This window comes from Trachurus trachurus, assembly GCF_905171665.1.
Source record: "Trachurus trachurus genome assembly, chromosome: 13".
Lineage (NCBI taxonomy): Eukaryota > Metazoa > Chordata > Actinopteri > Carangiformes > Carangidae > Trachurus > Trachurus trachurus.
In genome coordinates, this window is record NC_139892.1 from 15,645,862 (window position 1) to 15,666,216 (window position 20,355).

At 41.9% G+C, this 20,355-nt stretch overlaps 1 protein-coding gene across 2 annotated transcripts in view; it reads left to right on the top strand.

Annotated features, from left to right (window-relative positions):
• The window catches only part of LOC310996015 (clathrin heavy chain 1-like), a 29,001-nt gene continuing 8,646 nt past the window's right edge, over window positions 1-20,355 (top strand). For both annotated transcript variants that reach the window (XM_083985269.1, XM_083985270.1), the window contains exons 1-23: window positions 1-334; window positions 2,552-2,759; window positions 6,380-6,648; window positions 6,915-7,076; window positions 7,253-7,366; window positions 7,721-7,894; window positions 9,416-9,613; window positions 10,024-10,224; window positions 10,874-11,026; window positions 11,230-11,352; window positions 11,681-11,818; window positions 15,227-15,391; window positions 15,509-15,689; window positions 15,785-15,948; window positions 16,076-16,201; window positions 16,454-16,596; window positions 16,682-16,916; window positions 17,064-17,186; window positions 18,349-18,494; window positions 19,224-19,407; window positions 19,598-19,790; window positions 19,877-20,034; window positions 20,138-20,302. In XM_083985269.1, coding sequence (XP_083841395.1) covers window positions 293-334; window positions 2,552-2,759; window positions 6,380-6,648; window positions 6,915-7,076; window positions 7,253-7,366; window positions 7,721-7,894; window positions 9,416-9,613; window positions 10,024-10,224; window positions 10,874-11,026; window positions 11,230-11,352; window positions 11,681-11,818; window positions 15,227-15,391; window positions 15,509-15,689; window positions 15,785-15,948; window positions 16,076-16,201; window positions 16,454-16,596; window positions 16,682-16,916; window positions 17,064-17,186; window positions 18,349-18,494; window positions 19,224-19,407; window positions 19,598-19,790; window positions 19,877-20,034; window positions 20,138-20,302 — 3,765 coding nt within the window. In that variant the 5' untranslated portion in view covers window positions 1-292. The remainder of the gene's footprint in view (window positions 335-2,551; window positions 2,760-6,379; window positions 6,649-6,914; window positions 7,077-7,252; window positions 7,367-7,720; window positions 7,895-9,415; window positions 9,614-10,023; window positions 10,225-10,873; window positions 11,027-11,229; window positions 11,353-11,680; window positions 11,819-15,226; window positions 15,392-15,508; window positions 15,690-15,784; window positions 15,949-16,075; window positions 16,202-16,453; window positions 16,597-16,681; window positions 16,917-17,063; window positions 17,187-18,348; window positions 18,495-19,223; window positions 19,408-19,597; window positions 19,791-19,876; window positions 20,035-20,137; window positions 20,303-20,355) is intronic.

The window sequence follows — 20,355 nt, forward strand, 5'->3', positions numbered from 1 at the left end:
TCAGCCGTAGCCACTGCTATCCATCGATGCAGTGCAGAAAGCACACACACGGAAGGGGGGACACATTCTTTACATCTTTGCTGATCCCAGCTTTCGTAAAACACGACTGACAGCATTTTGCACATTACATTTTTCTTATCGTGTTTTTTTTCTCCCGTTTTCACTGACTGGCTCCGACCTACACGTACAGTGAGGAGGTCGTAGCTAGCGCGGTGCTAACTGCCTAGCCAGCTAGCTGCACGGCGGCTAGATTTTCTTTCAGGACTCCGGAGAAGCTCAAGGAAAACCCGCCATGGCGCAAATCCTGCCTATCCGCTTCCAGGAGCACCTGCAGGTATTTATTGCAAGAAAAGTCTGAAATGTTATATAAGAACCACCTGCATTCCTTATTTTGTATATTGTATATTTCTCCGCATAACGGTCGTTTGACAGTGTGCTAAGCTAAGCTAAGCTAAACGTCAATACCCGCAGCAAATGAATGACCTCCCCTCCCCCGTTTAGCCAGCAGCTAACGGCTAGCTTTTCGGGCTAGCAGCAGCTCATTCATTTCACCGATACCGTTAGCCGGGGATAGCTGTCACCACCGACCGGGAGGGGGGAACCGTTAAACGTTAAACGATTTTGCTGACCTTCAGTGCTCAGTTATTGTTATTATTACTATATTATTGGCGAATGTAAAGACTGGGTTAACTAACAGCAGCGTCTTAAGCTGTGGCAATTTGCGTGTCGTGAGGGATGATGTAGGTACCGTACGTCGCATAATCGTAGCTTTGCAAAAACCTGGACCACATAAAAGATTAAGCAGCCATACTGTTATTATCACACCGACCCTGTGGTGATGGTGGTGATGATGATAATGATAACGATGTGTCACCCGTGTTACTAAATCAAGTAGCAGCATCAGCAAACCCGACTGGACCCTGTGCTATTTCACATTTACACAGTAACGTTACGGTGTTGTCACGACAGGCCATTTCTACAGCTGATGGGGTTATTCTGTCGTTTTTTATAACCGATATGTAATCACCTCACCCAGATCTGAAGTAAACCGGGTGTTGGACTCGTCTAGCCAAAAAAATGTATATATTGTTTATTCCCTTCCTCGTTCATTTCATGTGTTTTTAGAGAACACCTGGGACCGGATTACAGTCCATCGGGTTCATGCTCAGCTGGTGCATCAAATCTCACCTTCTTGGACGTATTAGATGTGCTTAGTCTTCTCACTAATTTCTTCATTCAGGATGGGACCCCATAGGGAGCAGTTCTTATGCTATGACCATGCACCTTGGATGACCTTTAGCCAAGAGACAGTATACACTTAATTGAAAATGTATCACATATACCTATCCAAAAGTAGGACACTGCAATAACACAAAAAAAAAAATCTGGTTTTGAGATGTGTTGATTCTGCTTGATCATGTTGAGGTTGTAGTCTGTGTTCTGTTGTATTATGTAACAATTTATATGACTTATATTGGTCATTAAGCCCTCCCTCCTTGATTTAAATTGGATGGACTGAGTAATAGAAACACCATCAGTAGTTTCAAAACAGCACCACAAACTGTAGCCTCCAAAGTGATCATATTGTTGAATGAACATTTTTCTGAAATTGGTTGAACAACACAGAAATGCAACAACCCTCATGGCAGTAGGTTTTTATTTCAGAACTGGTGTAGTAGGTTGCATTCATTGAGGTCATTACGTCTCTGCACTATACACTAAGGCTGATGTTGTACAACCATGATAATCAAAGTGTTTTTATTGATTTTTCATATTTACACAACAACAAAGCTCCCATTCAGAAGAAGACAGTAAGACTCAAACAATACATCACAAATACAAGTCTAAACTCCAGACAAAACAGTGACAAGAGTCACAAGACAGATTATACTAATACCAGACGTCAGACATACCCACCACCACCTATGTGGTCCAGGCAATCTCGGGTTTGGTGTTGTACAACCATAACCCAGTGCACCACATAATTGCTCTGATACATCTCAATGATCACCTTAATAGTGTTGGAAGAACTCACACCGGACCAATGTTACAGATAAATTTGATTTTTAGAAAGACCCTTCATATACCTATAGAGCTAACGAAAGTGCTGTTGAATTGTTTTTTCAGTGGTTTAAAATCAAGACGGGTACATGTTCATTAACGTTTTGTAACTTGTTGTGCCAGGAATAATTGTCAGGAGCTTTTGCATATTTTGGGTGTAAAACACAACCACTGCAGTTTTGAAAATGTCTTAAAGTTATTGGCATCATCCGAGGCCAATATATATATTACGTATATGTATGATTATATTATTTTATTGCTCTTCTGTTTTTCTTTCCTCCATGACTCAAAATGATTCACTCAGTTGCTCAAGTTTTCTTGATTTGTTTTATTGGTAAAATGACAACCCCAAGTTACTGCAGTATACTTTACAAAAGGAACCACAGTGGAAATCAGTGTTGCACCATTTTGTATCATCCTTGACATTTTTCTTAGTAAACAGTTTTGGCCGTGAGCTGCTACTAAAACAAATCATGCATTCATATCTCAGCTCCAGAACCTGGGGATCAACCCAGCCAACATTGGATTCAGTACTCTGACGATGGAGTCCGACAAGTTCATCTGTATAAGGGAGAAAGTAGGTGAGCAGGCCCAGGTCGTCATCATAGATATGGCCGACCCCAACAATCCCATCCGCCGGCCCATCTCTGCAGACAGCGCCATCATGAATCCTGCAAGCAAAGTTATCGCCCTTAAAGGTAAGCTCTACCTAAAATGAATCTCTAGCTGTTAGTGCATAGTTATATGTGCCACTGAGAGGGGAGTGTGTTAGGGTTTGTGTTTTAAAAAGCACATTGACAAAAAAGTAAAGAGTTTTAAGTTTTGGTCAGTTGGACAATTTGTGTAAATTTTGTTTGTGTTGTCAGTCGGTTATGTAGCTGTCACAGTCTGCTTTTCATTTTAATGTTCATATGTAGACCATCCCATTTCTGTTTGTCAAAATTAACCGAGTTACTAAAATGTAGTAAAAACAAATTTAAATGTACAAGACATGGATATTTTTGGAAAGGTAGCTGTAGTCCCAGTGGTAGTTTTAAAATGTCATGCTGTCATGAATGCTTTGTCTATTTTGCTTGTTTTTGCTCTTTTTTCATTTCTTACTGCTTTCTTATGTTTGCAGACGGTGAGTTGAATTTTACATATCATGAGTTGTCAAAGTGTAATCCTGTATGCACTGTCTTGAAGTGTTTGCACAGTACTGATAATGATTTTAAGGAATGCTTGAATTTACCTTGATAGCACAAGCAGGGCATAGCAAAACTAAGAGGGCAGCTAAAACGACTGTATCTTTTTTCTTTTGGTTATATGTTTGTCCCATTTGCTACACTGTACATATATGTTATGTCACAGCTAACCATTTTCTAAAACATACTGTACTTCAGATTTGAATGCTGTTGTGATTTCCTTTAGCTTCAGTACAGTATGAAAATGAGTACAAAAATGCTTCAAGGTGGCTCTTAAGTAATTCATTGCATTGAACAGCCTGCCTACGTGGGTTTTTGCCTCACCAACATTATCATTGTATGGCTGTCATGGCAATCTTAGTGTTCAGAAAAAGTCAAACATAGGTAGTGTGATAAGGACCCGAGGATGTAACAATATTCAACAGTACAGTTCCTATGTCAGTTTTAAACTGTCATTCACAACGCGAGGGCACCCACACAACAGAATGTACATCTCTCCCAGAAAATTGTCTTTGACGAATTAAAAAAAAATCAAAATCATAGAATAAATGGAACATCAGGTAAATATGCAGAAATGTTACGCAGGAGTATGTGCCTTAGAAAATGGTTGGTAGTAATGTATAGTACATAAGTATGTAGTAAAAGGGCTAAAACATGCAGAAAAAATGATACTGTTAAGGGGTTTAAATATTGGTTTAACAATAGGAAAATCAAGCAAGCAGTGCCAAGGCTAGTCCTAAAGGCTGTCCATTATTTAGATCCATTAAAAGTAATAATAATATACAGCAATACCTTTTATTATGATGTTATAATCAAATACATTCTAAATAATTGGATGGAACATGTCAGGCCCATTATCCATACTGGGTTGCAAATGATCCTGTTTCTGTACTACTTTTTAGAAAGTAGTATCTCTTTCGAAACTTGGGCTGACAAATAATAGAATTGCCAGAGTTGTGATATATTTAGGATATCTTGTGATAATTTTGCAACGTGCCATTTAAAAAATTTGCCATATTGGTGCCCCAGTGGTGCCATCAAAGACGGCACGGTATGCAGTGCAGAATGGAACCACGATACAGGGAGAAGAAGTTATTGTTAATATAGTATACATGTTTTTATCACCAACTACAGTTGCATTGCCATGGTTATAAAACAATGACGATCATGGACTAACCTGTGACACTGATTATATAGATCACATTGCACATTGTGATCACACATTGTGCTACTAAATATACAGGGATAATTTTGGCAGGCCAGCCTCAAGGCACCAAGCTAAGTGTGGTGCGTTCAGTTACTTCTGAGTTTAGAAAACACCAGTAGGTTTTTTTCTTGTTGAGCAAATACTGACATTGCTTACAGGTCTTACTGCGTAATGTAGTCATTTTCATACTTTCAGACTTTTATTTTACATCATGTATTGTGAGTGGATCTACTGGCCATTTGCATTATTCCAGAGGATTTGTGGCTTATAAAAAGTTTCAAATAACTGCAGTTTTAAATTAAGTATAAACAGAGAAACATATTAAAGCTCAAAGTCTGCATTACTCTTTTTTTTTTTTACTTTTTTTCCCCAACTGAATTACAGATTTTTTAATTTTTTTATTTAGTTTATTTTAGGTTGACGGCACATTTTTCACACACACATTATAACCAAATCATTTGTTCAAATATGTCACTATACCTCACAATTTTGATTTTCAGCCATTGTCATTCATATGCTGTATAAATTATAAATCTTAGTTAATCACAGGATTAGTTTAGTTGAAGCTTGGTTGGGGCTGATTGAGTCCAAGTCATTTATCTTTGGCCCAAAGAATTGGAGTGGCTTTCCTCCAGTGAGACTGAGCTGGAGGAAAAAAAAAAAGAGAGAGAGAGAATGGGTGTGAGTGCATCTGTCCAGCATCCCTCCCATCATCACATCTGTTTGTGTGCTTCGTGGTCTTCTTTTGCTAATCTGCATTCAGACCCAACCTAAATTCCCACATCCCTCATTTTAGGATTAAATTTCAATGTGAATCACTTAGCACCTATAACAACATGCCTGGAGTTTCATTTCTGTAGTGGGCGGTGTGGGTGGAGGGCTGGACACAGGCCATAAAGGCTCATTTTGACTCGCACTGAGCAACATGTTTTTCTGCTGATCCGATTCCTAATTGATTTAGTTTGGTTAAAAAGATTTGTGGAGAGTTCAACCATTTACCCAAAACAACATGGAAAATCATTGTTGATCCAGTTGAAAGAACATAAAGCATAGCAATTTTTCTAAGTGAGCATCCAGATTTTGAATAGCACTGCATTAAAAAAAAAAGAAAAAAGGCTAGGGACTGCATTCAAGCAGGCGTGTCTTTCTAGATGGCATTGAGGCAATAATATTTGATCCAGGAACACCCGATGACTTATAAGTCCTCAAATTTGAATCAGACCAACACACTCCACTGCATTTTATGTCTGTGAATTTATAATTTTAGTTAACAGTGCAATGATTGCAAGGCCAATAATACTGATTCATCTACTTGGCTGTCCTGCACATATTTAACCAACGCAGCAACTCGTCTTTACATTGCGTCGTGGAAAAAGTTGAACCATGGTCAACTTTTTTTTTGCCTGTGTCCCTCACTGTGTCAGCACAATGGCCTCTTGCAGTAGGCTGCGCTTTTTTAAATTCAGTGCTAAGTCAAGTCCGTCTGACTCTCAAATTAAGAATTGGTTTTACAGATGATAAATAACTCTAAATTGCCAGAAGAGGTTTGCATTTTCAATCTCAACTGATTGTGTTGCACATTAACAGTTGATTGCATCAGACCTATCTGAATGCAGATCTACCACCTCAGTGGTTGCCCTTTTGTTGGTCTTGCCTCTTGTTTTGACACTGGTACTGGCTTTTTGTGTGGTCCTTTTGGTGTTACTCAAACCAAACCCGACTACCAACATTTCTCCAGCAATTGGAATTTGGTGTGCGCAAATGGTATGTTTACTCCCCAACGTTTGCTGTGGGTTGTGTGTGGTAGCTTTAGTCTCATTTTGTTTTTTTGTTTTTTTGTTTTTCTTTTGACCGTTAAAATGTTTTGGGGGTTTTACAGGTATCACCTGCAGCACTGTACGCTAACCTCGGCTCTGAATATTTTCAGCGGCCAAGACACTGCAGATCTTTAACATCGAGATGAAGAGCAAGATGAAGGCTCACACGATGACAGATGACGTGACCTTCTGGAAATGGATCTCGCTCAACACCGTTGCCCTGGTCACAGACAACGCAGTCTACCATTGGAGCATGGAGGGTGACTCACAACCAATTAAAGTCTTTGACCGTCACTCCAGCCTGGCAGGCTGCCAGATCATCAACTATCGCACCGATGCCAAACAGAAGTGGCTGCTGCTCATTGGCATTTCAGCACAGGTAATTAAACTGTGGGTAAAAAGATGCCTCAACTTAATTTAATCTCTGCTGTGTGAGAACAGCAGCAACAGTTGAATAATATCATCTGACCGACCGTACAGTAAACATTATAAACATCTTTTAAAAATGTACTGTCTTTTTTATATTTTATATTTTTGTATAAGGTATTAGGTTTATTTTATGTAAGGAAATGGCACATTTTATCATAGATTTCGACTGTGTCTGTGAAGCAAATGTAATGAAGAACTTTCTTTTCTCCTCCTCAGCAAAACCGTGTTGTTGGAGCCATGCAGCTGTACTCAGTGGACAGGAAGGTGTCCCAGCCCATCGAGGGGCATGCAGCTGGCTTTGCACAGTTCAAGATGGAGGGCAACACCGAAGAGTCGACTCTGTTCTGCTTTGCTGTGAGAGGCCAGGCAGGAGGAAAAGTAAGATTTACTGCACTGCAAAGTCTGTGGCTGACAACTGCAAAAAGATCAGGACAGACCCATTCAAAAAGTGGAAATCAATAGTACTTAGAAAAGGCTTTGAGAAAATGTAGAATCTAGATTAAAAAAAAAAAAACCCTTACTTGAGTTTGTCTCCTTTGTGTTTTGGCTTATAGCTGCATATCATTGAAGTGGGGACTCCGCCGACTGGGAACCAGCCATTTCCAAAAAAAGCTGTGGATGTTTTCTTTCCTCCAGAAGCCCAGAATGACTTCCCCGTCGCCATGCAGGTACTGCTGCTTGCTTGTCTTTTTTCTCTGAACAACAGTGTAACAAATAAGATTCCCTCCTGTATGAAACACTTTTTAAATGTCATCACAGCCTTGAGGATGAGTTGTTTATGAAGACATGAACGGTCTCAGCTTGAGCTTGATTTTGCTATTAAATTTATGTACTGATATAGTCTAAAGAAAGAACATCTTTGAAACAAATTTCATAATTTGATCCCACAAATGAACCTCTGTCATTGACATCTCAAAAAACTAAGCAAGTGAAGCAGTTTTGCCAACCAATTAGGTTCAGTTTCTATCTTAAGGATAGTTTGACAATAATCTGTCCTAACCATTTTATTCTTGTACATCTAGATCAGTTCAAAGCAAGATGTAGTCTTTCTCATCACCAAGTACGGCTACATCCACCTGTACGACCTGGAGACTGGCACTTGTATCTACATGAACAGGATCAGTGGGGAGACCATTTTCGTCACTGCCCCCCATGAACCTACAGCTGGCATCATTGGAGTCAACAGGAAAGGACAGGTATTCTAATCAATCACACTTTGGACCTCCATCTATCTCACAGAGTTGTGTTCACTTCACCAGGATTGGAACCCTTTACAAGTTGTTTTATTTATTGTATTGAATGTTAGCGGGGCTATGTCATGCTATCATTAATGACTGTGGACAAGCGTAGCCACATGAGATGGTTTCATGTTCAAGTAAAGATCATACAGCATCTTTGCATGCATTTTTAGTAAGTATAAGAATTTTTAATGACTGGCCATTATGATATATTGTCAAAATTATTTCTATTGCAAAGAAGACTCTTACATAATCCTGAATTAATTAAGATGTTAAATGTAATACACTAGAATGCCAAATCAGCTGCCTAATAAATCCCAGTGGAACAGTTAGGCTAAAATAAACTGAATGTTTCCCCTCTGGCTTTTTGTAAAGTAACAACAAAGACCCATCAGCCCTGCGATAAACTGGCGACCTGTCCAGGATGTACCCCGCCTCTTGCCCAAAGTCAGCTGAGATAGGCTCCAGCTCACCCGTGACCCTAGTGCAGGATAAGCGGTGTAGAAAATGAATGAATGAATGAATGAATGAATGAACAACAAAGACTTACACGTTGATGAATATTTCATGTGTGTTTGGGGCATTGGTTGTCCCAAAATTATGTTGGTTCTTGCTGGAGGTTTGAAACGGGAGAGAAACGCAACAACATGCATTTTATATATGTTGTAAAATGCAAATGGTTAAAAAAAATTGAATGAGTAACTTCCAAAAAAATCAACATATGACCAGTAGTTTTGATATGAGATGAAACGTTTATGCTGTGATGATCTGCTTTAGCTGACATTTGTCAGTGATTCACTTTGCCTGTGGTATGTCAGGCGTTTTGTGTAACAGAGTGGGTCCTTGGGTGTTTGTTGTGTGACCTTGAGTGAGGAAATCTCTGTGAAAATATCAAGCTGTAGCAGTATCTCCAGTGTCAGGCAGCATGTGACAGTCACAGCAGGAGGACTAAGCTCGGCCAGGCAGACGACACAACCTAATCCTGTTACTGTTCTTGGCTCTCACCTGCAGTTCTCCTGTGTCTATTCACCTACTCACTCAAACTAACACGCAGACGCGCACACACCACCTCATGCAACAACATGGGGTAATCCCTCAGTGTAATTTAGGAATGTGACAAGTACACTTCTTAGGATGTAATTCACTTACATCTATTTTTACATACATAGGCATTTACAGACAACTTGAACTTGGTCTCAAATCCAAGTATTCTAACATTTCACTCTCAATTAAAGGTGCACTGTTTACACAGGCAGGTTGTTGTCACGTGGAGTTGTATATACTTATTTACTGTTGGATGTTTTGGGGTTAAGAAGTATTATTTTTAATTATTTATAACACAAGATATGTCCATTTGCTTTTAATTAATTAATGAACTCAGGAATCAAATTCAAGTGTAACATGGATACTCCCTTGATTCCCTTGAGCAATCCCCTATTGTGTGTACAGATAATAAAGCATGCACATCTGCTTCTCCAGGTGTTGTCAGTGTGCGTGGAGGAGGAAAACATCATTCCCTACATCACTAATGTACTCCAGAATCCAGACCTGGCTCTCCGCATGGCTGTCCGCAACAACCTCGCAGGCGCTGAGGAGCTGTTCGCCCGCAAGTTCAACACCCTCTTCGCAGCAGGGAATTACTCAGAAGCCGCCAAGGTGGCGGCCAACGCACCTAAGGTATTGCCAGTGTGTACTCGAGGGCCGGGTCAAATGGCATGACATTACTCACAGTTCAACTGGTACAAGCCCAAACTGTTGAGACTAATCAGATTTCTGCTGATTAGATCATAGTAAACACGCAGAGGTGTTTGTAAAACAAGTAAAGATAGTTTTGAGTAGCTGTAATTGTTTTTCTTTGACTTGTTTGGTAACTCAGTTAAGACAGACAGTTCTTACTCAGGTAAGACAGTTTGAGCAGTTTCTTAAAGGAATGCTATTGGAAGTTCACTATAATCAGTAATGTCAATTTTCAATTCAATTCAATTCAAAAAACTGTATTTATGTTCACCACATCTCTTCTATTCAATGCCTAAAGGTGACTCTCCACTGTCATGTAAATACTTAATTTGTCCATCTGTCTTTTTCAGGGTATCCTCCGCACTCCAGACACCATCCGCCGTTTCCAGAGTGTTCCAGCTCAGCCGGGCCAGACGTCTCCTCTGCTCCAGTACTTTGGCATCTTGCTGGACCAAGGCCAGCTTAATAAGTTTGAGTCACTGGAGCTGTGCAGGCCTGTCCTCCAGCAGGGCCGCAAGCAGCTGCTAGAGAAATGGCTGAAAGAGGACAAGGTACGGCTCCAGGTGTTGGCTTTCATATTGGACAGGCTTGGTGTTATCCTCAGAGATACTTCAACTCATCATGTTATTAGCATATTCTCAGAAACACATCTGCTCTTTTGAAAATAGCCACCATGGAGCCTGAGCACTCAGCTGACTAACTCTCAGTAGACAGACTAATGAAAATTGTATTCCAAAGCAATAGATCTATTATTTAAGGGGACTTGATACAGATGCCTTGCCTAAACCACAGTGGCATCAAGGTAAAGCGTATTGCCCGTGACTGTTAAAGTCAGTTCATTTTACAAATACCTCAGTACTGCTGGTCTTAGTTAAGTTTATTTTTTTTAGCAGAGAGACATTTGGGATTGTACATTTTAGGAGAATTTTTCTGCACTGATTGGAGTGATATCAAAATGTAAAAGTCAGTGTGGTGTTTAATCCAAAATGACTAATTTGGGACTCAGTCAATCAGTGCTGATGCTCAAGGATTACACCTAAATGCCAGTTTGGTAATTTTGTTTGCTCGTAAAGGTTTCACTGAATCTGTGCCATTTCTCTGATTTACTCATTATCGTTACAGAATTGCTTTGTCTTGAACTTTCATATCTTCTAAAGCTCGACTCATCTTTAATGTCACTGTGTCTGTGTTTGTTTACAGCTGGAGTGCTCTGAGGAGCTTGGAGACTTGGTGAAGTCTGTTGATCCTACTCTTGCCCTCAGTGTTTACCTCAGAGCCAACGTCCCCAATAAGGTTATTCAGTGCTTTGCAGAGACTGGGCAGTTCCAGAAGATTGTCCTTTATGCCAAAAAGGTTTGTGACAATACCCGAATTTGTTATTCCAAGTTTATCTCATACATGATTACTTTGATGCAGGGAAATGAAAGACAGTGGTGGTTGTAATTTGTACTCCAATGTTGCCTTAACATTAGTTTGTGAAATGGTTTTATCTATCTTTAGCTAGAGAACACATCAGAGATCGGGCTATTAGACTTAAAGATCTGTTGTCCCTGTAGGTGGGATACACTCCAGACTGGATATTCCTGCTAAGGAACGTCATGCGGATCAGTCCAGAGCAGGGCCTGCAGTTCTCCCAGATGCTGGTTCAGGATGAAGAGCCACTTGCAGACATTACACAGGTAAAAAAAAAAAACACACACACACACACACATCTACCGTGTGTTTGTGATATCAAATTAGGCACAAGTAGTTTTTTTTTTTATTAATGTGGTAGGTGTTTTTCGCAACACATTTGCACATGATACAGTAGAAGCTTTTGAATGTTTTCCTCAGCTGTTGCGCTTGCTCTCCTTTGGGTCATAAGCTTGTGACCTGAAAATTTCTGGTTCAGAAGCAGAATTATGCTGCTGCTCTACAGACAGTAACCAAACACTGAGTTGACTTAACAATCAGATTTTTTTTAAACAGGTGTTTGACAACTCTGATCATTTCTCTTGTGTTTCCCAGATTGTCGATGTGTTCATGGAGTACAACCTGATCCAGCAGTGCACATCCTTCCTGCTAGATGCCCTGAAAAACAACAGACCCATGGAGGGACCACTGCAGACACGCCTGCTGGAAATGAATTTGGTCCATGCACCACAGGTACACAGGGTTTTTTCTGCATTATAAATTTTGTGGCGGCCGCCTCGCTCAAATTGTCTGCCGCCGCGCTGTAATCTTGATTGAAAAACTCAATGTAGTTCTATGGAAGCTCAGTGGCGCTGTTTTCAACTCGGTTCAACTCGACCGCAGCAGAAGAGGTGCGTTTGATTTCAACTCCGGGCCGGGCCGCAAGATGACGTTGAGGCGCTGCTTGTGTGCCCGCGGGGGCGGGGCTCATTGAGGCTCCGCTCCGAGCGTGAACCAACGCACCTCACCGGCGCAGAGCGTGAAGAGAGAGAGAAGGAGACGGAGGGCTGAAGCGTGTTTAGTGAGTTAGCGAGGCATGTAGCCTAGAGTCTAAAGCATAGACTGTAAAAAGAAGGTCTAAAGCCGGACTCTCCTGTACTACAAAGGTGGCTCTCTTTTCACCCGGCTAGATCACCATGGTAACTTATGCTTAGGTTATGTTCAGAGTTTCAGCGCCGCTGTTTCACTAGCAGCCTATTTAACTTATTTACAGCTGCGTCAGCTTTACTTTGAAAGTCCAGTGGAGCTGGATCAGAACGGAGCGTTTGTACGGAGGGAGAGATCAGTTGATCTGCTGCTGTTGACTTTCTCTCTGAGCGTCTCCTCCTACAGTTGTTCTCCTCACCCGTTGAGCTGAGCGTCAGGAGCTCATTATATATTAGGCTATAGGCTATATTTCACTTTTATATACAGTCACCGCTGAAAGAAGTTGTCCGCTCGCAGCAGGACGGATAATCAATCAATCAATCAATCAATCAATCAATCAATTTGTTTATTTCGGGCATGTCAATTTAAATCATCATCACTTCATCTTAGTTCGAGTAATACAATACACATGGCCGAAAGGGAAAGCGGGAGAAGCAAAAGCTTATCTAGTCCCGCCCCCATCAATCAGATGGATAATCGGTAAAGTTAATAATTTAACTTAATGTGGCCATGAATAAATTAATTCCGATGTTACGATCGCCTGTTATAGGCTATGTCAGTTTTGCCCAAACGCAAATCTTGAATAGGTCTCTGCTGTTTTTACATTTACAGCACCTAAAATGCACTGAAACCTATTTTCATACGCACACCAGCTTCACTTCAATAAAACACACACTGGCATTTCATAATTGCGATCAGTGAAATATATGCATGGATGCAAACAGCGCGCCGAAAAGCGAAACTCGCTTTTTTCATGACCAATTAGGTGACTTGTGTGAATCGTTCAGATCCGAAGAGTTTTTGTTTTTGGGAGGGGGGGGGTCTCAGCGTCTCAGCTGGGGTCAGTAGAATGTTTTTCTAACAGGCTGACAGTGACAATCACGTGAAACTGAGGCGAACTCATTCATGGTTGTCTCTGATTATACTGATAACAGCCGACCTCCAATGTAGACGCGCGACATGCGCGCTCATTAAAGCGGCGCGTATCCGCCTGCATAGGTGCGACGACGACGCCGTTTTTCCCCCCGTGCATGTGGAGCTGTGCGCCGCGGACATGCACGGTTCCCTACGTTGCTGTGTCAGGCAGGTGTTTCCCACGGAGCTCTGCCCCGTTTCAGAGGTGAAGTGGAAAGACGTTGCCTCCGCGATGTAGAATGTGTTCAATTAAAGTGAAACTAACACATTATATAGGCCTAGCTATATGTCCATTACACACTGAATGACACATCCCATGTCTTTATTTATTCAGTTTATTTTAATAGTAATAATTATGACTAACATTCAGTGAAGACCTAAAAATCAGCATCTCCAAAATGGAAATAATGAAAAGGTTTTTTATTTTTTTTAAGCATTTTTAATATAGAAATGTTGACCTTCTGAAAACTATGTCTATCTATATGCACTCAATACTTGGTTGGGGTTGAACTACTGGAAATTGCCTTTCCGTGATATTGTAATGTACTTATTTGTTAATGGTGAGCACCCCCCCCCCCCCCCCCCCCGGGAAATTCCTCTCTTTTTTGGTCCTGACCCGTTTGCATCCCTGTATATGAAAACAATAAAATACAATTTAAAAATTTGAGTTGTTGCTGTAGTTTATTTAGTTTAAATGAATAGCCTAAAGCTTCATATTTAAAAGTAGCGCAATGTAGAGCTGTCAGAAATTAAAAGCAGCCTCATCTCGTCATATTTGCAGCAACACTGTTGCTTCAGGCTGCGATCAAGCTTTTTTGTATCGCTCATACTCTCTCTCCATCAAAACAACCTGCTGCTCTTGGCTGAAATCAGCCCGTTGTCGCTCCATTTAGTGAGGAAGTAGAATAATATGACGCCAAACACCTTAATTGATGTGAACGCGCACAGAGCATGAAGCTGAGAGCTGGACTTAAAGCAGATATCAGTGGAATGTTTTTGTTAATATAAGTCCTAAATAGTCCTATTTTCCGTCAGCAATCACTTACATGAAGTATTTCAGCCTAAACACGAGTCTCTCCGTCACTCTGCTCTGCTGTAACCCGAGGAGAAAATTTTCCTTGTGGGATACAAGTGTTATCCAATGAGGAGAGAGAACGGCATGAAGGGCTGTGTGTGCAGCCAAGGGATGCGCGTGAATGTGGTGACGTAGCACGAGGACCAATTGATGCCTGACAAGGGCGGGGGCTGCTAACTCATGGTGCGTTCAAAGAAACTCGTACTTTGTGTTTTTCCTTCCTGTGAAGTCATACCAGTTCGATCTGGTACGAGTTCACGGGTCGGAAGTTACGAGTGGCCGTTACAGGGAACTTTCACAGACAACAGGATGGTAAAAACACGAGCTACGGGTTGCCTGGAACGCTACCAAGTCGTAGTTGTGACTTGAAGCTGTAACTTACGGTTTCAAAAGCCTGCCTTGAACGCAGCATTAGCCGAAACGGCCGTGAAGCTGATATCTGCTTTAACAAACCAAGTTGATAACCAGCTTCGTAGTACCGTGGTAACTCGGACCGGGACTTAGTTGAGCTGCAGCATGAACACAAAGCCTGGATCTGTTGAGTCTCCTTCGCAGTACAGGAGCTCAGGAATTGTTTTTTTTTTTTTTTCCTCTGCCTTTATTTTGAAAGGACAGCTAGAGAGAGATGGGTACGCGGAGATAAAGTGTGAGGGGGGGGGGGTTGACACGCAGTCCCCCCCCCCGCGGCCACCTCAGCCTGGGTACATAAACATGTGAATTCACCAGATCTAAATATGCTAATTATTTAATTTTGACTGCATCCGGATCATTTATTCATTTGATTTATGGATGAGATTTATTTTTCATACCTTTTCAAACTAACCCGTCTTTCTTTAAATGTCATTGCTTTTCCTGTAAAAAAAACAACAACAAAAAACAACTAATCTCCTGCTCTGATGCAAAGTTTCCTTTAAGCAAAGTTTCAAATGATGCTGAAATGTCTGTCCCTGTGTCATATCTTTCAGGTTGCAGATGCCATCTTGGGCAACCAGATGTTCACCCACTATGACCGCGCTCATGTGGCACAGCTGTGTGAGAAAGCTGGTCTCCTGCAGAGGGCTCTGGAGCATTATACTGACCTGTATGACATTAAGCGAGCTGTGGTGCACACGCACCTTCTCAACCCAGAGGTAAAACAGACAAAGAGACATGAGAAAAAAAACCTTACACTAACAAGAATGGATAAAATATGACTGCAATCCACTTTCCTGCTTTCTTATTACTGATTGTCTCCTATCTCTCTGCAGTGGTTGGTGAATTTCTTTGGCTCCTTGTCAGTGGAAGACTCTCTGGAGTGTCTGAGGGCCATGCTGTCTGCGAACATCCGTCAGAACCTGCAGATCTGTGTGCAGGTGGCCTCCAAGTACCATGAGCAGCTCACCACTCAGTCCCTCACTGAACTTTTTGAGTCGTTCAAGAGCTTCGAGGGTAAATTGATAAAATACAGATTACTCTTTTAGAGCTGTTTTTAAATAGTTGCAGTGAGCTCTTCTGTTGATTATGACCCTGTTTTTGTCTTGCAGGTTTGTTCTACTTCTTGGGCTCCATTGTAAATTTCAGCCAGGATCCAGAGGTCCACTTCAAATACATCCAGGCAGCCTGTAAGACGGGTCAGATCAAAGAGGTGGAAAGAATCTGCAGAGAGAGCAACTGTTACGACCCTGAACGTGTGAAGAACTTCCTTAAGGTCAGAGATGGACCAATGCAGAATAAACATTTCACTATTAAATAGTCTAACTTCGCCTCTAATTTGTCTGAGACTATTATTTGGCATTTATGAGCTAATACAATTTTTTGTCATTTCTGTTTTACAGGAGGCCAAGCTGACTGACCAGCTGCCTTTGATTATTGTGTGTGATCGCTTTGATTTCGTCCATGACCTGGTCCTGTACCTGTACCGCAACAGCCTGCAGAAATACATTGAGATCTATGTGCAGAAGGTACATTACTACTTCCTGTCGTCTTCCACTCAGAACAATAAATAGTATAACTTTTTACATTACATTTTCTGCTGTCAATGGAATCACACACTGACTCGGGAAAAACGTCATCCTGTAATTCATTTCTTCTGACCCCATTCTCCCATCTTAACTTTAATACTGCCTCAATGAAACAGAAATCGGACAACTCAGACATTGCTCTTCACCTGGATGGAAACATTGTAACACTAACTTTTGGATCTTTTATTCCAGGTGAACCCAAGCCGTCTGCCAGTAGTCATCGGGGGGTTACTGGATGTAGACTGTGCTGAAGATGTGATTAAGAACCTGATCATGGTGGTGAGAGGACAGTTCTCCACAGATGAACTGGTGGCTGAAGTGGAGAAACGAAATCGGTTAGGACTCATCACTCATTCATCTATTGGTCTAACTTCACCCTCTCATAGTCAGGAGGAATCCTAATCCTCTGTTGTTTTCCAGACTCAAACTACTCCTGCCATGGTTGGAGGCTCGTATTCATGAAGGTTGTGAGGAGCCTGCTACCCATAATGCTCTGGCCAAGATCTACATCGACAGCAACAACAACCCCGAGCGCTTCCTGAGAGAGAACCCCTACTACGACAGTCGTGTGGTAGGGAAGTACTGTGAGAAGAGAGACCCCCACCTGGCCTGTGTGGCCTATGAAAGAGGACAGTGTGACCAGGAGCTGATTAATGTGAGTCTAACTGCAATCATACTTTCAGAAAAAACTAAAATATGGACATGCATATGGAATATAAAGGTTTAGTAAGTTAGGTTGATCTAATGTGTGCAATTTTGATATGAAAACTATTTGTTTGGGGTTTTTTTTGCCTTTTTGTAGGTGTGCAATGAGAACTCGCTGTTCAAGAGTCTGTCCCGCTATCTTGTACGCCGCAAGAACCCTGAGCTTTGGGCAAGCGTGCTGCTGGAGACCAACAACTACAGAAGACCACTCATCGACCAGGTTTGACCCTTTGTTGTGTTTACATGAATTCACTTGAACCAGGGGCCTACGAAGCAGGTTCAACATATTCGGGGTATCTTTCAGTTATCCGGCTTCACTTAACTGGACAATCGCGATCGCGCTAAGCGGTCACACGACGGTGGTTATTAACTCGGTAAGTCAGCCCAGGGTTTCCCAGAGCGCGTTCACATGAAACGGGGGGAGTTAGCGTCATCTGACCAATCACAGACATGGACAGGTCTGACAGCAGCTGCAGCAGCAGAGCGGAGCGTTTCACTAACGAGGAACAGACCATAATTCTGCAGCAACATGAAGAGATGAAAGAAACACAGTCGCTACAGCAAAGTGCAGAAAGTGCTACAGAGAATTACTGACTGTGACAATGCTTATAGTTCATGGGATTAAAATTAAATAAAATCATTATGGGATGGCTGATGGCTCTGTAGGAATCACATTATATTCCTCTAAACTGGCCTGTTGCTCACATTTAATTTTGTGGTGTGTATTTGATGCAGAGAGTTAGGTGTGTGAATATTGCACATAGGCCTACACTAATGTAAAAAAAACAAAACACTCGGAGCGCTGACAGTGAGAGGATCAGACCCCCGTATTTTTAGTTTTTAGATAAACATCTCTAAGAGAGATGCGTTTTATGCCTATCTATCTATATCGATCCCTGTGTGTGTATGAGTTTTATTGTAAGTTTTCATCGGAGGGACTGACAAACCTCTGTCAGCTGATCGAGCTGATCGAGCTGATCGAGCTGTGTCGAGCTGTGTCGAGCGCTCACTGTCCCACTACGGTGATGTCATTTTCCAAGAAAATGATTGGTCAGGAGGCGGAGTTTTTCTACCCGGTGATCTCAATCTGGAACATAACCTGCTCCGGACCAGGTTAGCCGTTCAGCATAAGTTGCCGTGGAGATGTATCCCGGTAAGAAGTGAACCAACGTCGTAGTACGGAAAACCCAGGGTTAACCCTGAAGTTACCTCGCTAAGCTCAAATCCTGCTTCGTAGTACAGGCCCCTGTTCACTTAAATCATCAATGCAAAAAAAAAGCTGACAGCATTACTGGCTCTGCTTTTATGCTAGTCCTGTCACACCATGTTAGTAGTTGTATCCAGATGTTGTATTTCTAGCATGTTGTCCTTCTCTGCTGCAGGTTGTCCAGACAGCGTTGTCAGAAACCCAGGATCCAGAGGAGGTGTCTGTCACAGTCAAGGCCTTCATGACCGCTGACCTTCCCAATGAGCTCATCGAGCTTCTGGAGAAGATTGTCCTGGATAACTCTGTCTTCAGCGAGCACAGGTGAGATGGCTTTATGTTACATGCAGGCTTCAGGTTTCAATAATAAAATGTTTTATCTCCTCTAGTAGCCTCTTGAATTGTGAATGTTTTCAAAAATGAAAATACACTGCCCGTCCAAAAAAAATCTGTTTTGTTGGACCGCCTTCAGCTTCGATTACAGCAGGCATTTGCTGTGGCATCGTTTCGATAAGCTTCTGCAATGTCACAACATTTATTTCCGTCCAGAGTTGCATTCATTTTTCATAGACTCTCAATGGGGTTAAGGTCTGGACTCTGTGGTCACATTGGACCACATTTCTTCCTTGAAGATGATGCTTCCCCACTCTCCTTCCAGTTTTTAATAATGCGTCGGACAGTTCTTAACTAAATTTTAGTCTCAGCAATCTCCTTGGATGTTTAATTTGCTTGATGCATGCCAATAATTTGACCCTTCTGAAACAGATCAACATCTTTCCACGACCACATGATGTATCTTCCGACATGGTTGTTTAAGAAATGAGACTGCATCAGTTAGGGTTAGATAAGTTGTTGCCAGCTGAAACATAATCATCCATGCAGTAATAAGCCAATGGGAGGCTCTTACCTATTAGCTTAGTTAATTCCAAGTGGTGCCTTTTTATTTGGATGGGCAGTGTGTATATATATATATATATATATATATAATATATGTATTGTTTTTTTAGACCCATAGAAATTCTGAGTCACTGAGAATCTTCCTGCTTATTTCAGAAACCTCCAGAACCTGCTCATCCTGACGGCCATTAAAGCTGACCGGACACGTGTCATGGAGTACATCAACCGTCTGGACAACTACGATGCCCCAGACATCGCTAACATCGCCATCAGCAATGAGCTGTTTGAGGAAGCCTTTGCTATTTTCAGAAAATTTGATGTCAACACCTCAGCTGTGCAGGTCAGTGGATTATCGCTCAAAGTCAAATCACAAACCCAGAAGATTTTTATACTGTTTGTGTGCAGTTTTAAAAATGTTCATGTAATTTACAAACCATACATTGGATTAACACCTTGATTCTAATGAACCAGCAGAGTTATGTTATGTAGCTTCAAGCAGATGACCTGAATGTTGTTGTCGTTGTGTCAAGGTTCTGATCGAGCACATCGGAAACCTGGACAGAGCTTATGAGTTTGCTGAGCGCTGCAACGAGCCACCAGTGTGGAGTCAGTTGGCAAAGGCCCAGCTTCAGAAGGGCCTCGTCAAAGAAGCCATCGACTCTTACATCAAGGCTGATGACCCTTCTGCTTACATGGAAGTGGGACAGGCTGCAGCTCAGAGCGGTAAGATGGACATTATCTGCTGTGTGACTACATTTGGTGCTTAAATCTGAAGGATATCGGAAAACTGATGGGAGTTTATTGTGCAGGAAACTGGGAAGACCTGGTGAAGTTCCTGCAGATGGCCCGCAAGAAGGCGCGCGAGTCTTACGTTGAAACGGAGTTGATCTTTGCCCTGGCCAAGACCAATCGTCTGGCTGAGCTGGAAGAGTTCATCAATGGACCTAATAATGCTCACATTCAGCAAGTAGGTCCCGGGAAGCATACAGACACATGAAGCACACTCACAGTCCAGACTCCAGTTTCCAGTTCCCGCTTTGCTGATTGTGGTTTATTTTTCTGTCGCGCAGGTGGGTGACCGTTGCTACGATGACAAGATGTATGACGCAGCCAAACTGCTTTACAACAATGTGTCCAACTTTGGCCGTCTGGCCTCCACCCTGGTCCACCTGGGGGAGTACCAGGCAGCTGTGGATGGAGCCCGCAAGGCCAACAGCACCCGCACCTGGAAGGAGGTGAGAAATTCTTATACAGGTTCACGTTGAATTAAAGAAAATCCTTTTGAAGA